The following is a 17,913-nucleotide window of genomic DNA, read 5'->3' as shown; positions in this document are numbered from 1 at the left end:
TCTGCTTATGTTGGTGCCAGCTAGCTCTTGCTATCACAAACCGACAGGACAGAGATCTGGTGATGAGCACATTTTGGAGGATGAAAGAATGTGGGTAGGTGAACAGGTCAGCTACAGGTCAGAACTAAGTATTTTATAGTTCACTTAACACAACTTGTTCTGAATTTTGAAGATCTGCTGTGCAGATCAGAGCAGCTAAAAAGTAGGGGAATTAGCATTGATAAAATAGCTCAGACTCAAATCTGTGGAAAAAGAACAGAATTGCTGGAGCAGAAACTTATGACAAAAGAAAATCAGCCATATTGTGTACAACATAACTTTATTTTTCAGAAGAGTTCACCTCAATGTGTCAGAACAAAATGTACTTTTCTAATCTTGAAGCCAGCAAGATTTTAAAAGTTAATCTTTTAGTTTTCCCATCTGTAATTTTCATATTGAGATGGATTTTAGAAAAGTATTTTAAAGGAAAATTATTTGCATATGTTTGATCAGAACACTGCAGTACGAATATCATTATAGCAATGATACAGCACACCATTTAGTAATTACACTTAAACGTAATTGCCTCTATTGCAAAAAAACCCAGCCATCTATGATAACTGTACTTCAAGTGCTTCAGCAGTACAATGAAAAATTATCAGAGTTTAAACAATACAAACAGGTGGGAAAAACAAAACTACTGCAGCTAAACAACAGAAGTTTCAATAAGTTATTTAAATATGGTACTGTTAGTCGTTCAGACACAAAACAAACACAAACAAAACCTTTTATAGCAAAGCATATGCTCATCAAAAGGCAACATAGAGAGAGGGTGCTAAACTCTGATCTTCATTATGTAGGTGTGAGACTGGATAAAAGAGAATTCAGGCCAAAATCTATATTGACTTCAGATTTCAGCATAAAAGTATTAATACGCCAATTAATATACACATGTAAATAATCACTCCATATCTGTACAGGATCATCAATTTTCCCTGCTAAAATAGCAAGCTATTGACACAGTGAATTTGTGATTTATCAAAGGTCAGTTTTTCCCCATACAAAACACAGCAAATTAAGTTTTATTTTATTATTTTCCACATTTCACTAATTAAAAGTACCTAAAATCTTTCAGTCAATTAAATCACATTTAAGATGAACTTGTGGCCCCATGTTCACCTTGTATAATGGACTCTCCAAAGGACTGTGCCATTGTCAAGGAGGGAACCTTTTTGTGTATTAACTTAAAATACTTAGAAAATGTAGAATTTGCTGGTGCTTTATAATGTATTTATAATTTTTCTCTTGCCTATGCCTTTCTGGTATTATAAAATGCCCCTATGAGCTGCTTGAGAGATACTTCAGCTTGTGGTAATTGGTATCATCCAAACAGTTCACGAAAGCCTTTTATAATCCCACAGAGTTCCACAAACACTTTATAAGTGTTTATAAACACAAGATCAGGTATGCTTTATAGACAGATGTGCCTTTTATTTACTAAAATATTTCTAAACTCTTAAAATTATTACTTAAAGCCAGGAATGTATATTTGAATTGCATTGATAAGTTGCAAGATACAGTCAGAATCAAGTAATGAAAGATTAACCAAAAATAGAGATGAAGATGAAGTAAATGAAGATATATCACTACTTTCCAGTATTTAATCACAGGCAGCTATAGAATAATTCTAGCAAAGCAGATCGTTTCAAACTGACATTGCAAATATCTCATTTTGATCTACTCCAATGGTGTAATTTCAAAGGAAAGTACTCACACTACTTTAACACATCTATAATTATTACTGCAACACAGCTAGTCAATTAGTTATTTAAAAATGGAATGAACATCAGTCATTATGAAAATGTAAGCCAATTAATCCTCCTCCTGCCACACACATAATTTTGGTTGTTTCTCTGAAATATCTCCTGATGACTCAGAGAAGGTTTAAAATCCTTTAAAATGTATACAGAGGAAATAAAATATTTATAAAATTATATTTTAACCGTCAAAATGCTTTCCAATTTTAAAATATTTGTTAACTTGAATGAAATTCATATTTACTCAAGTAATTTTCTTTAACTTTTTTTTAAACAGCCTGGAAGGATATCTATAGTAATTGCTCAGCTGTACTCTGGTTGTAGATAGCTTCATCATTAGAGTTCTCCTCTATTCCTCTTGCAAAAAGTTTCATTAACTGACAGTGAACTCTGCAAAATAAAAAAATTATGTACTGAAGATTTTTTTAATTTTTCTTTTACTAAGAAGTAATCACATTTGCTATGGGCCTAATTTGGAATCACTGTGCATTCCACGTAGCTGGGCTAAACATTTTATTCCGCAGCACAAAGCTATGGCCCCCTCCTGCTGGGACACTCCCCTTCTGCAGAGGATGTTGGACGGTGGAGTGCATATTCACAAGTTCACCAGCCCTGCGACCACCACTCCTCACAGAGAGCGTTCAATGGGAGTTTTGCATGAGCACACTACATCTGATTGATCACATCTGCTTATTCAAGTCTCTATGAAATAATATTTGATTCATAGATTCCAAGGCCAGAAGAGACATGGTGATTATCTAATCATTTGATTACTGTTTAATGGAACTCTGTTCTATGGACAGACTTCTGTAGTGTATTTCTGGTTCCTTTTACCAATTAAAAAAACAAACTCCAGCCTTCCACAGTCCCTCTCCCATCTGACTTGAACATTTACCTAGTTGTAAACATACTTCTGTACTTGCCAAGGCCTGAAAGTCACAAAGACCCAAAATCAGGGTACAAAGTGTCTTCATGGAGGTTAAGTAAAATGATATGGGCTTCACTCCTTTAGAGAATGTAGTTTCTATCATCTTAGTTTTATGATCCTTTATTTCTGATGCAAGTAATTTTTAACAATAAAAGTTAAGGGATAATGAATTTGTGTGGAATGTTGGTAACTTTGAGATGTATATGAATGATAACCCTCAAAATGAAGAATAACTGAAGGGTATTTTAAGATAATTTCTATGCCTGAAAATGTGGCATAAAATAATGAAAACTATAAAACACCAATATTTTGAGGATATTCTCAACCCTTATATAACCTAACCGGAAGTTTGGCAAACTTGTGATGTTGCATGGAACTAGTTCCTCACTAGCCAAAACGAGCACTCTGTATCTTCACTGTGGAATCCTGGGAATTGTGGAAGCAACTAATAGCTATATAAGCTTTTAGATGAAGCAGGAAGAAGGGGAGTGAACCATCTTCCTTTCCAACCTTTGCTATACAGGATATTTACAGTTAGTTTTACTTGGCAAACAAGAAGGCACATGAAGAAAAGCAAATGATCCCTGATGAAGCCAACCAATCATCGAAATTCCTGTCAGGATGTGATTTGAAACTGCTTTCAGATACATTTTAGTGTATTCTAGTGAAAGAGAAAGGATGCATTTAATATTTTCCTGGAAAGTATATGGTAAAAAGCAAAGGCTAGCATTCAAAGGAACTCTTCACAAAGATTCTAAAAAGCATCACGGAATTCTTTAGGAATATAATGTTATCTACTACCTATTAACTTCTTAAAACGGACTGACTTAAAAGCAGATATCTTAAAAGGATCACCTTGCTACAAATAATATACACCTTGACAGTTACTCACCTAACTTCAATTGTGGAGCTATCCAAAGTTTCTCCATCACAGTTCCAGATGCTGTTACTAAGATTGCAGCAACAAGCTGGATGGTCTCTGCAGAACTGACCAAAGCGTTTCTTTCCTACATCCTTGACATCAATGACACTGTCTTCTAAATGCTTTGATGTAAATTGAAACTTCTTTACCCGATACACCTCTACAAATGTGAAGTCAAACTACAAAGAGAAATTAAAACAGGCATTCTACTAAGTATTTTATTTAAATTAATCAGTAAAGCTCAACACAGAAAGCGGCATTTAATTTTCACTGGGCTCTCCAATTTTCCAGAGGGCTGATTGTGGCATGAAGTACAAGTGATATTTTCCTAATGTTACACAACAAGTCAATAGTTCTTTTCACATAAAACACATGGTCCTCCTGGCTTTCAGGCCTTTGCTTTCATCACCAGGAGATGGGTCCTCAAGGGCCTTTTTTCCAAAACCCTGCCCTTCTTTATGGCTAAATGGGGTAGGATCCTGAAACTATCCATAGGAGGGGGGTCCCAAAATTATTTTATGTTGTGTCATAGGGTTGCAATATGAAAAAGATTGAGGCCCACTGCCATACCAGCCTATGATTCTCAACTTCCAACTTCCCTATACAACTGCACTGACTTTTCTGCAACCCTCTCCCTCTGTGCTGTGTAACCTTCCCCTGAGGGCGGGGTCCAGTGATTGCCATATCTAGAGAAGTCCATGGCAGTAGAGGCACTGTGAGGGAGCTGAGAATGTCAAGGGTGTGGGAGGAACAGTAATATTTATTTTCCAGTGAAGTAAAATCTTCTTAACTAGCTAACCTAATTGAAAACAAATGTGGTAATTAAGAGATTGTCTTAATTATCAGAGGATTAGAGGATTACTATGTGATGGTATACAACCACTTATTTCACAAAGTTGTTTAAAATAAGCTTTGTATAAAACATTAAGGGACCAATCAAGCTGCTGAGTGTCCTCCACTCCCAGGAGGCAACTTACAGGATCTGGTCTGAAATGTTTAAAAGTCAGGCTAATGTAAGGTACTCAGTTTAGCAACTGCAACACACGGGGGAAACAATAAAAGTGAGCAAAGGGACACCCAATAAAATGCATGCTAGCAAATATCAACTCATACCTGTTAACTAGTCTATATTAATGCAGAGACATCTCAATGTATCTAGGTTTCGGTATCATCTAAGCACCTAAATCAGAGTTTCTCAACAGAGGAATGCTAGACTAATCCAGGGACTGCCCAGGACAGAGAAGATGAGCAGACAGTGATATGGAGCATATCACTCTAGGTAGGCAGAGGAAAGAACAGAGCAGGTGGTGGGGGTGGGAAGGGATAGCTGCATGACCCTGGATCCATTCTGACTTCCCACTGCAAACATGTTCCTGTGGGGAAAGCTGTGGGAAGCTTCTCAAAGCCTATTTTCTCTCCCTGCTCATGCTGCGTTCCTTAATATAGCAAGCCACAGCAGCAGCCCACAAGTACAGTGAGCAGCTTGTATTCATGGCCAGAGAGCCACCAATGGATGCCCACCCACCCACCCTGAGCAGCACATAGCCTTGTGATAAATGATGGAATAGATAGGGGGAGCAACCGGGGACAAGGAGCAAGGGGACAGGGAGGCAGGAACAAGCAAAAATGATTGAGAATAGAAAAGAAAAATAAAGAACAAGCAAGATCTGGGTGTGGACAAATGGAGGTGGGAAAGGAAGAGAGGGAGAATGGTATGAAGGAGTACAGGGCAAGAAGTTTTAGCCACTTACGTTGGGGAGAGGAGTGGGAATAGAAATAAAAAGGTGGGCCTAAATAAGCATTTTACAATGAGGTGCACCATTAATCAACTGTTTAGTCAATCATCCACACATGGCATTAAAGTCATTTGTCTGGCAATCATTCCAGGTAAGTCGGCATGCTGGCAGCCATAGATATGATCTCAGCACCCGAGCTAAGATTTCACCTGATAGTACATTCTAAACAAGACAGGCACACTTCCCTTGGAATTAATCCTGTAAAAATGTAACAGCATAATGCGAGAGAAATTTTGATGTAGGACAGGAAAAGCTCATATTCTAATCATGTCTGGTCATTGAAGATCTTTCAGAAGCCTGTGTCATGCGCAAATTACAGTTTTGCTAACTACATTCTGACAATTTACATACATTATGCAGTTTCCAATGAGTAAATTCTTCCTCTTCATTTCAGGTTCTGAACAGTTGTGTGATACTGCTGTGGGGCAGAAGTTCCTGCATTTCAGTGTTTGGTGAAACAAACAAACAAACAGGTATGTGCCTACAAGCATTTGGGGATGAAAGGATTTCAAGTACTAACTGTATTCAACAGAAATTACAAGGGAAATTTTACAAAGGCCTAATGTAATTACCAAAATTGGAATTTGGCTTAGGACACCCTGGGTGAAGTCCTTTCTCTTATGTAAAATGTCACAAGATCTTCGATGGTCACGTGGACAAAATATTTCATCTAAAATGCATAAATGCTCTTGTTTATCAGTTCCACCACTAATGATTTTTGTGCCAGATAGTTTTACCAGCATTTAGATCCCCTTCACACCCTGAACAGTACATGGTGTTAGAAAGAGAGAATACATACCTGATCATCTTGGTTTGTATGTCTGACGAGATATCTCAGAAAATTGAATCTGGAGCATTTGCGAACTAGAATGAGGTCAATAGAGCCATCTGCCAAGTGAGCTGCTGGTGAAAGGCCTTTAGGACTCCGTGGACAGGCACAGCTCATATTGACTGCATTGATGGCCAGAAACTTTCCTTTAATAACCTTCCAATCTTCTCCTCCTTCATCTTCTGAAACACAAAGTCAAGCATGTCGTTAAGACTATTACCAATATACTTACAGGAGGAGTGAGATACAACCATGCTTAGCAAGTTTCAGCTATTTAATACAAATTTTAATGCATTAGGGATATGTATCTAACGTAAGTAATACAATGTATTTTGTATATTTTACCATGAATTCATACACAAAGTTGATATTGTAATATTTAATACTTCTTCCTACTAAGCATTCTTTTATGAGTCTGTAGCACCAGAATGGTACACGCTCTTCTCCCTTATATCATAAATGTTTGACACTTCTACCACATGAACGTCAAATTCAGATTCCATATACTCCACATTCATGGTCATGGGATTAACCCACATCAAAGCAAAAAAAAAAAAACCAAAAAGAAGTGGTGCCAACTGAAAAAAGGGAGCAAGGGGAGAGACAGCAATTTTTTTCAGTTTTAATTTCAATTTATTAATATATTTATTTATTAAGATGCTGATCCAGGAAAATTAAGGATGTGTGCATGTGGTGGTTTGCTTGTTCCCTTCTGTTTTGATTTTTCCCATGCCACAAAATGTATTCAAATCAATTTAAAAAATGTGGGAGGGAGGATAAATGATTCAGGGGTCAGTGACGGCTGAAGTTTTGAGGAGGGAAAGAAGGAAATCTGAACGTTTTTCTGGCATCGGCAGTTACATGGGATTAACTGAGGGCAGAATTGGTCCCTGTGTGGTATAATAAACCTGCCCAGGTAACTGAAAGACAAAAATAGTAGAGAAGCTTGTTTTCATCCAGACCAAGCTCTGGGTATTAACAGATTATAACCAGACTCAGTTTAAATGTCTGGATGCATCAATTTCACTACCAGGTAGCAGTATTTTTTTCCCCCGACACAGTGGACTGTTACGCTGGAAACGCTGCATAAAAATGGCATTTAAAAAAAATGTAAGGAAAAAGAGTCAGACATGAGAAAAATAAGTTAAATTGCATGTTTTAGTTTTAAGATTACATCTTTTCTGCCTTATCCCCTCAATTAATTAAAAAGGCCATAAAAGCATTTTTAAACATCCCTTCCAAATATAAGTCGATTCAAATATTTAAGAGAGACTCCTCTATACAACCATCTACCCAGTCAAAAGATGCTTGGAGACTACGGTAATGAGCACTGTTTTAAGAGCCTACCTAGACAGAAAAGCAGCACTACAGATGATTAGGGTACAGTATATTAAAGGAAATATTAAGGAACCAACAAAGAAGATAAACTTGGATGATCAAGCTCAGTAATATTCTGTATCAATGAAAAGGGGGGAGATGGAAGCCATGCGACATATCTACTTGTAGGGATTCTGCAATACAATATTCTTCCCCTCTACCCATTTTGGTAAATCAATAGCTAATGGTTTTCTTTCTGAGTTGGTTTTCTGTGCCTCAAATGTAGTATTTTAGGACCTTCATTTGTACTATAATTCTGATATTCTTTGAACAATTTGATCAAATGGTGCCACGCTTGTTTTAGAGAAGAATTAGCCTGATCATGCAGCGTGAATAGCTTGTAAGCAAAAGCAGTATCTGTTGCGTGTGTTGGATTAATTCTGAACTGATCTTCCTCCAATCTAAACAGCAACAGAGAGACAGCGAGAGCCTGAGGGAGATATTTCTTGAAAGCAAATGAATTTTTCTAACTTCACTTGAATTTTCCACTTTTTGAATCTTCCACTCACCAGATTCGTTGGCAACTGAACTAAGGGAGACATAGCTACAGGATGACTGAGTGTTAAACATGGAGATGTTTCAGAGTATTTGATTGCAATATTCATTTGGGCCTTCCACAGGTTGCTGGAAGCTGCTGAAATTACTTGTGCAGACACAAAGAAGTGCTAGTACTCAATATTTGCTCAGCACCTGCACAGATACTTCTACATAGAACTGAGAAATGCATTCAGTGCTCAGCAGTATGAGCAAATTTCTAAACCTGTGCTGAACTGAGCAGGGAGGAAGCGAGCATGACGGAGGGTAGGGAGAGCAATCCAGTGAATACAAAGCATGTGTGCAGTGGCCACGAAAGCTTATGCTCTAATAAATTGGTTAGTCTCTAAGGTGCCACAAGTACTCCTTTTCTTTTTGTAAATCTTTTTAGTTATTTTTACTGCAAACCAAGACTAGCAGATGATTCTACTTTGCTTATTAGTTTCGCTTAGAGAAGAGCTGGGACAGCCATGAGGACCAGCTGCTGACAGTATCTGTGTTCTAAGAAAATAGTAATCTGCACAACCAGAAGCTTAATGCCTCATGACACGTGCTGGCCACAGTATTCCTGGCTCACTAGCTAGCAGGTCCCACTCTCTTGAGCCAGTGTTTATTGGATCATAACTAACATAGCACCATGCTTAGCAGCCTTCATGATGACCCTGAACTGCTCTTTCACAACTGTCTTCTAAACCCTTGCAGGGTTGAGTCTTTGATCAACACATCAGATAATTTTCTTCTAGTGTGACATGACACATTACCATCATCTTCCCACTTCTTTCTGCACATAAAGATGCTGAGTTAATGTAGATTTATAAGGAAAAACAGAAATTTGAAACAACCACTGAACTTTAATAAAGTATGATAAGCTCCTAAAACTGATGAAAATAAAACACTTCCTCAATATCATGACACATTTTTTGCAATTCCATCTTACCAGGGACTAGGCAATGTTACAATAAGTTACATAACCATAAAGAGAAACAAGAAAACCTGTGCCCTTGGTTTCAGCTGTATGTGGGGTGCATGTCCATAGGAAGAGCAGTGGTACGAGATACTGAATGAAAAACTGCTAAAAATGCTTCTTCGCTCCTGATCATGGGGATTCTGGGCCTGATCCAGTGCCCAGAAAAGACTCCTATTGCCTTCAACAAGCACTGGCTCAGGTACTCTGAGCAGGGTTGGTTCCTAGGCATAAGTCAAAGCAACCTGAGAGTTCTTCTAATTTACTACAGCTGCTAACTATCTTAAGGGGTTGAAATAGCAGTTGGGGATCAGTGCAGCCTGAAAACATCCCAACTCTTACACTGGCAGCAGGAGGTGGGCCTGTCATATAAGTTGACACTCTTGGTGCTAAATATGCTAGTTTTATGACCAGAATCTACCAGCGATGTTGCACAAAATGACTGCAATATACTGGATGCTCTGGTCTACTATGTTTAAGGCCTTGATCCACTGAAGTCAGGCTTTGGATCAGGCTCTAAGGAAACAAAGAAGAACAGGAGTAGAGGTCTGCACTGGAAGTCTGTCCAAAAGACGAGAACACTGAAGAAGGATTTCCATGAGGAGATTGAGGCGGGGCTAGTTTCCAGTCAAATGGAATGCACCCATTTACATTAGTCTGAATTTGGCTCTGCTAGAGGCTCGAGGTTTGCCAAGATGGTAGAGCACAAGTGAGGGAATAACAGGCTCCAGGAGAAGTGATGCAGCCAGGAGCAGAGCTGCACAGAGCCTTGAAGGGAAGGAGCAGTAGTCTGAAGGTACTGAGAAAGAAGACTGAAAGTCAATGCAGGAATTCAAGGAGTTGTGTATGTGTGTAGAGGGGGTTGACATGATTGGAGCACCAGATGAGGAACACCACGTAATCTGTACAGAGAACTGGTAGGGTGTCACTGAGAAAGATGTTAAGTAGTTGTTAACAGTCCATGTTCACAGCATGATACTTACAATTTTTAACTGTTTATTTAGGATGAAGTTTAGCTCTGACAAAGTACAAAACCTTAACTGCTATCTGCCGAGAAATCTATCTAGGAGGCAATTCAGCTTCCACACTAGCTCAGGGCTTGCCAATTAATTGTTATTTTGTGATTAAGAGTTCAGATGATTTAGGATTTAGTTGAGCCCACAAAATAAACTCTTCTTCTCAGGCAGGAGAAGCCTGATCCACTAAACTATTCAAGGAATTAGTATATTTATTAGGAGGATTGTTGGAGGGTGATCGTTTCTTATGGTTTTTCTTTAAATTCTTCTTTTCAACTTGAATCCTAGTTTATAATAATTAAAACAAAGTGAAATTGATCTAGGTGTTCAAGAATTTTTTTGAAATGAAACATTACACATTCTTCACATTTATCACTTCAATATGTTACCGTTATGTTCTAATCCATAATTCTTCTGTTGCTCCTCTGGTTGTTGCTTACTTTGCCTGCAAATGTAACACCTGAAAAACAAGAATATTGTTCAGTTTAATTTTAGTATGTTTTTCTCAACTATTGAAATAAGTTACTTAAATTATTTTACATTTGGAAAATGTTATTTTTACCACAGCCTACATTCATTGTTCTTTAGCATATAAAGATTCCACGTGCTTCAAACAGAGTTCAGTGCTTGGATTTACACTAAAGAAATCTGTGTAAGAAATACCCAATCCCTAAAAGGGATACATACACAGTAATGGATTATTTTAGTACTAAACTATGCAAAAGTCACACTAAAACTTTTATTTTCTGCTAGTGATCAGAATCAAACGGAGCTGCCATTCCAAGAGACCTGTAATGCACACCCAAGAGTCTACAACAGAGTACAGATAACAGAATAGGATTGTGAGCACAAGTGCAGTATGATTCTCTTCCCCACATCCACACCATGGTCCCATTCCTCCAACTGGATCCACGCAGATGGATTCTTGTGCCCATGTAGACCATCACTGATTTCAATGATGATCTGTCCTCTTGGATTGGACTGCAGGACCAGGGCTGTTGAGAGGGGCACATTAACAGCAGTACCAAGGGCTGAGGAAAGTCTGATCCCCAATTCAGATGACTTGTTTTTTTAAATATTTGTTTGGAAACTCTTGTTTAGCTTTTACAAGGTTTTTTAATTTCATAATTATTTTTAGGTTCAACATTTTTAAATAGAAAAAAGTGAAACACCTTTAAAATGTAAGTAGAAAGAAAAATATCTGTACAAAATTATGGAATTTCATAAGGTCCCGACATGACATTAGTAGAGTGGGGATGGGACTCTCCCAGTGTAGGTCTTCAGCAGCAGGGACTGGACCCAGGATGCCTGGATCTGAAGCCATGAGCCTCTACTGTCTGAAATCAAAGACCCAGGTCCATTATCTCAAAGCAAGGAACAGATTCTTACACCTCAATGACTACTGACAAAGACAGTTCTACCTTAGAGCAAAATTATTAATAGAATTGGAAAAAAGGAAACTAGTGATTAATTAAAATATATTTGGCTGTATTAGGGGGCCCTGCCTCCAGTTAATGTGGGGTTTGAGTTTTGCAATTTACTTCAATGGGAAAAGAACAAGTCCCCAGACCTGAAACGACTGAACCATGTATGTAGTCACATTAACCTCAAGAGTCATATTGTGATAACTGAAAAGATTTTACCTCAATGGACTACTCACATGCTTACATCTTTCCAGGATCTGAAGCCTCATAGTGTAATTACTTCCTTGTTTGTAGAAGCTAGAAGGCTTTTGGATTGGTCTTTTGCTCGTGTTTACATGACATGTGTACTTGAGTGTCTCTTTGGTAACTGAGCACTACATTATTGCTTTATTTTGCTTCCTTTAGTAATGGAGGATGAAACACATCAGCTGGTCAATAGACACATTTTTGTAATGCAAACCAGTTCTAGTGTTTCTTTTTTGTTTTGAAGAGTTAACTTTGTCTACTGATTTAGGAAAATTAAGTGGTCCATTTGATAATCAAGGAACTGCACTTCTTTTTACAAAATTCATCTCTTCCATAGTATGTTTCTGGATATGGAAAAAACAAAATTGCCCTTATCTGTTCCCAAAATAAATAAATACATAAGTGTTCTGTATTACTTTTCTTTGTTAGATCATGCAGAAAATGGAAGTGAATAGTTTATCAAAATAAAGGGATCTTAGTTCTGATCCCTTTTTAAACAGTTTGTGTGTAATTACCAATAGAGATATATTAACTTACCCTGTTCTGCATTTTTTTTTATCTCTTGGAGATCCCAGTGTCTGTTTTGCTGGTAGAAAGGAAACTGTTCCCTCATAGTAATGATGAGAAAGAAACGTCTTGAAACCTTAAAAAAACAAAACAAAACAAAAAAACAACAGCAGAATTACATAGCTTTTAGTTGTTTTAATCGTGCATTTCATCCATCCCCTTGTTGTTCCATTTCCTCCACCAGGAATTGCAAGAGAACAGTTGCTCTTCTCAATTCCACATCTCTTTGCTATACTGGAACTTTTAGAATAGGTGGAAGGTGAAAAATACCTCTCCTTCATTTTCCTTAATTATTACTTGAATAAAAAAAATTGTGGCCCAGATTTTTAAAGCGTATGGCACTTAGCTATACAACTCCCGTGAATTTCAATGGCCTAGATGGGGCAAAAACATTAGTTTTTCTTTTTAAAGGAGAGGGGACATAAACAATACTTCCCAGGAGCATAATAACTGGATTTATAGGGTTCAAGAATGGAGAGTACAACCAAAATTAAAATTCAGTATTAATTTCCAAAACTCTCTGTGGAAGTGAGAAGCACAATATGAAGGTCAAATACAAAATTGAATGAGTCTATTCCTGGATTTACAAGCACTTTGGCAAACAGTCTTAAGAAAGGGGGAGGAGTAAGAAATACATGGATAGAAATATTTGAAGATCACTAGTTCACCCACCTTAAAAAAAAATCAAACCAAAACTTATTTTTTCTGGCCAATATGATTTACAGAATTTAGGAAAATAATGTTTTGGAGGTATGGATGCTTCCTGCACATCACTGTAGTTCCACTGCTCTTTCAAGCGCAACAGCCTCATTCTCTACAGTTAATCCAATACCTGGCTCCATTTTTTTTTCTCCTTGAAACTCTAATATATTTTCTATAAGAGGAACACTTGGGTTCATTGGTTCCTTTTCTACCCTCAAATATTGCATCTTGCCCTTACTCCTTGTAGCACTAACATTACTTGTTCTCAGACAAAAAACATTCCCAAGCTCTCCCATTAAAATTGGTTACTGAATGTTAAGGTTGATATGTGATATCACTCTTACAAAGAGCACATTAACAATAACAGTGCTATTAGTAAAACCTGGACAATAACTATCATGGAAACTATCAGATGTTGACATTTAACAAATTTTGCTTAATCTGTCAGCTTCCATAGTGTGAATGGAAACAGTTGTGATGAATAATACTAGGAACTTTGTTCACTTTACTCACTGAGTTAGCTTATCAATGAAATTTTAGTTATAGATGAGGAGGTTACCTACTTGTAACTGGAGGTTTTTTGAGATGTGTGGTCCCTATCTGTATTCTGCTATGGGTTACGCATGTGCACCATGGGCCCACAATCAGAGAATTTGAAAGTAGTGTTGGTTGTTGCGCGCATGGGCCCTGACTCACATCATGCCTCTGACTGAGGTGATAAAGAGTGGGGTGGACTGACTGCATATCCAGTTCCTTCTCCACCATGAATCTGACAGATCTGAAGTGGAAGGGAAGGAGGGCAGGAAGTTGAATACAGATAGGTATCACACATCTCAGAGAACTTCTAGTTACAGGTAAATAAATTCCTCTTCTCTTCTTCTTTGAGTGATGGTTCCTATTGTATTCCACTGTGGGTGACTGACAAGCATTCCAAGTGGGAGGAGGGTGCGAGGATGAGGATAGAAGGGTTGTGTGGAGGGCCGCCATTCCAAAGGAGGCAGCTGCCACTGCAACTTGCACCAAGGCATAGTGTGTTGCGAACATGTAGGCAGAACTCCACATGGGAGATTCTCTGGGTGGAGAAGGCCTGTCTCCTAATTCTCTTCTACCACAATAAACAGTCTAGGGCAGGGGTCCCCAACACGGTGCCCGTGGGCACAATGGTGCCCACCAAGGCAGTTGTGTGCCCCCACAGGACAATGCACTGCCAAAATGCTGCCGCAGAGCGCGGCCACCCTAAAGCCGCCCGCCAAAATGCTGCCGAGAAGCATTGCCGTTTCTCAGCAGCATTTTGGCGGTGACGCTTCTTGCTGCTGCCGCTTCTCAGCAGCATTTCGGCGGTGGTGTGTCCAGCACCTGCCACAGTCTTCTGGGAATAGGAATATGCTATTCCCACAGAAAGGCTGGGGACCACTGGTCTAGGGGACAACCTAATTGTTTTTGTTCTCTGCAGGTAAAGGGCCAAAGCTTGTTGGACATCGAGGGAATGGAGTCTACATTCTTTTGCAGATGTGTGTGGTTATGGAAAGAAAAACAGCTAAGTGAATGGACTGGTTAATATGAAACGGGGAGACCACTTTTGGTAAAAATTTCAGGCGTCGGCATAAGGAGACCGTATCCTTGTGGAATACTGTGAATGGCGTTGTGACACTATGCCCCATATTCTTCATAGAGATATTATTAGGATATCATTATGACGTAACTATGATGTATTTTATGCAAGATAGGTCATGTAAGATATCGTTGAAAAGGTTATGATTCACTGAATATGATTATCCTATTTGTATGCATGTATCATTTTGGTATCTGAAATTAGGAATATTGTCTATGCAGCTATTACAAATGAGTTTACACCAGGGGAATGCCCACTAGGCAGAATGTAGTCAGTCTAGATGGCAGGCTGGAAAGAGAGAACAATAGGACTTAGAAAATGCTAATCTCCCACTGGGAAGCCTTCCTGAGGACGCTACAAACAGTCTCTGAGTTATGGCTGCTATGACCCTACAGGGACATATGACCAAGTCACCTAGTACTGGATTCCATCTTGAAATACCATTGTTTTTCAAATGAAAGGCGTGGGAACTAAGCCTGGAGACAAAGGGTTACCGCCATATGCAAAAGCTATTTATGGCAGGGGAATGACATCATCGTGGTTCATCACTGACTCCCCGCCCAAGAACTCCTAAAAACACCTGAGAAACAAGGACTGAATTGGGAAGAAGGGCTGAACCCAGGCTAGAGGTATTTCTAGCCTGTGAAAAGAATACCTGGGGTTTTAAGCTAAAAGCAAGTGCAGTTTGCCCTCTAGAATCTCTGCAAATTGCCTAAATCAACATTTAGGGTGAGAATTTACTCCTCATATCCCATCTCTTTAGTATATTAAACTTAGATTGTGTTTTTGTATATTTGCAAGGCAATCTGCTTTGATCTGTTTGCTATCCCTTATAATAACTTAAAATCTATCTTTTCTAGTTAATAAACTTGCTTTTGTTTTGTCTAAAATCAGTGTGTGGAAATATAACTCAGAGCAGAAAGCTGCTGCATATCCCTCTCCAGATTGAGGGACAGGGCGAATTTTAAGAGCTTACGCTGTACAGCTCTCTGTGCAGTGCAACGCGGTACAATTTTGGGTTTACCCTCAAGAGAGGGTATGCACCTGAGAAGCTGGTAAGTGCCCAAGCTGTATAGCTTTCCCATGCAGGGGCTGGTCAGAAAGCCTGTCTGCATGTTACTACAGCTGGGTGTGTCCCTACCTGTGTGCTGGTGAAAGTGGGAGTGTGTCTGAAGCTTATCACAGCATTACAGGGTGGGAGCCCAGGCTGATGGGTCAGGGGGCTCAATGGTACCCCAGTTCCAGGCAGCACCCCAAGGGGAACCCATCACAGGTGTGTCTGCCATGATTGCTCCAAGTTCACCGATACTTCTCCCTGAAGTGATTAGATAGGATGGAGACCTTCATGGAGAGAAGGGATATGGAGCAAGACACCATTAGTTCAAAGGATGAGGGTTTCATAATACGGAGAGTACCAGATTCAGGTCCCATTGAGGCGTGATCATTTCGAGAGGGGAAAAGGTTCTTAGGAGGCCTTTCCAAAATCAAGCGTTAGCATAAAAAAGAGTAACCCTCCACAGAAGGATGGGACATGCTAATCGCCATCAGGTGGACTCACAAGATGCTGAGGGAGAGACCCAATGTCTTTAAAGATCGAATGTAGTCCAGGATTAGGGAAACTAAGCAGTTTCTGGTATAACACCTTTATGTTGTACCCAAGACGAAAAGCATTTCCATTTAAGTCCAATAACATTGTCTAGTGGAGTCTTTCCTACCTTTAAAGTCAATGTCCTCTGCTGCTGAGGAACATATGTATTCTAAGGTCGATGCCCATCAAATACCAGGCCCTGAGGTGGAGAGATTGTGGATTGGGATGCTTAATCCTGATGGTGTACTGGGTGAGAAGATGAGGGAAGTTCAGGATGGTAATCGGTGGACAGGATGACATATGCAGGAGATTGGGGAACCAGAATTATCTGGGCCAGAAGGGGGCAATCCGAGTGACCATCTCCTTGTCTCACTGGATATTATGTATAACCCGAAATAGAAGGAGCAGTGGACGGAAGGTGTAGTTTATTTGGTCTGACCAGGAGAGAAGGAGAGAATTGCCCCAGGAGCAGTAACTGAGGGCACCTTTGAGCAATATATTGCTGTTTGTCTGAGAAGTGAATAGGTCTCTGTTTGGGGTCCCCCACTGCGTGAAGATGCATATAGCACTTCTTCGTGAAGTTCCCACTCATGGTCGATTGAAAAGTGTCCGCTGAGTGAATCTGTGATCACATTCTCTGTCCCCAGAAGATAGGCTATGGATAGAGTGATCTGATTGCTGATGCACCCGTTCCACAGACTGACTGCATCTGTGCATAGAGCGGTAGATTTCGCTCCCGCTTGTTTGTTGATGTAGAAAACAGTGGTGATGCTGTCTGAAATGATCAGGATGAGAGTGAAAGAGTGGAAGAAAGAGTTCACATACCTTCCTTACTGTTCGAAGTTCCAGGATATTGATGTGCATCCTGGATTCTCAAGATATCCACGTCCCTTGTGTTGTGCGGTTGTCCAAATGGCCTTTCCAGCCTAGCAGGCATGCATCGGTGATGATAGTTTTGTTTGGGGAAGAGGGAAGAAAGGGGACTCCCAAGCGTATGTGATGTGAGTCTGTCCACCACAGGAGGCAGGACAGTACCTTGGAGAGGACTGTCAGCATGAGGTTCATGGAATGGCGACTCACTGAGTACACAAACTGCAGCCCTGTCTGAAGGCAATGAAGGTGAAGTCTTCCAAATGGGGTCACATAAGTGCACAAGACCATATGGCCAAGTAGAGATAAGACAAGTCTTGGCTGGTACACAAGGGTTGTTCATGATGCAAACTATGATGTTGTTCATTGCCTGAAATTTGTCTGTGGGCAAATATGCCCATGCCACGATAGAGTTTAGGGAATCCTGAGGTGGGTGGAGGGGAGGAGGAAGGGAGCTGGAGAAGAAGCTGGAAGCGGTGGTGAAGATGATTACTGGGAGGGCTATGCCCCTGCTTGTCCCCCCTTATACATGCCCCTGCACGGACCAATGCACACTAATTTCAATTTCTCTGACTCCAGGCACATTGGGTTACACATGTGTAACCCAGAGTGGAATACAACAGAGACTACCACTTGAAGAACTATATCTATATACAACTTCAAGAGTTAAAACAAAGCCACTTGTTAATCACAATAGTCTGAAAAACAGATTAGACACCAGTTGTAACATTTCAAAAACCAA

The 17,913-nt window shown here is 39.6% G+C and overlaps 1 protein-coding gene across 8 annotated transcripts in view; it reads right to left on the bottom strand.

The window, feature by feature from the left end:
- Positions 1-302: 302 nt before the first annotated feature.
- CERK (ceramide kinase) overlaps positions 303-17,913 on the bottom strand; it is a 74,622-nt gene continuing 57,011 nt past the window's right edge. For 7 of the 8 annotated variants that reach the window (XM_073328366.1, XM_073328365.1, XM_073328359.1 and 4 more), the window contains 5 exons: positions 12,370-12,475; positions 10,552-10,622; positions 6,242-6,453; positions 3,617-3,825; positions 303-2,186 (listed from right to left, as the gene is read on the bottom strand). In XM_073328366.1, the coding sequence (XP_073184467.1) occupies positions 2,087-2,186; positions 3,617-3,825; positions 6,242-6,453; positions 10,552-10,622; positions 12,370-12,475 (698 nt within the window). In that variant the 3' untranslated portion in view covers positions 303-2,086. The remainder of the gene's footprint in view (positions 2,187-3,616; positions 3,826-6,241; positions 6,454-10,551; positions 10,623-12,369; positions 12,476-17,913) is intronic. The other variant, XM_073328361.1, reaches the window with a different exon arrangement.

This window comes from Lepidochelys kempii, chromosome 1, assembly GCF_965140265.1.
Source record: "Lepidochelys kempii isolate rLepKem1 chromosome 1, rLepKem1.hap2, whole genome shotgun sequence".
In the NCBI taxonomy this organism is placed as follows: Eukaryota; Metazoa; Chordata; order Testudines; family Cheloniidae; genus Lepidochelys; species Lepidochelys kempii.
Note: the sequence above shows the minus strand (reverse complement) of the source record. Positions and strands in the feature narration are given on the sequence as shown.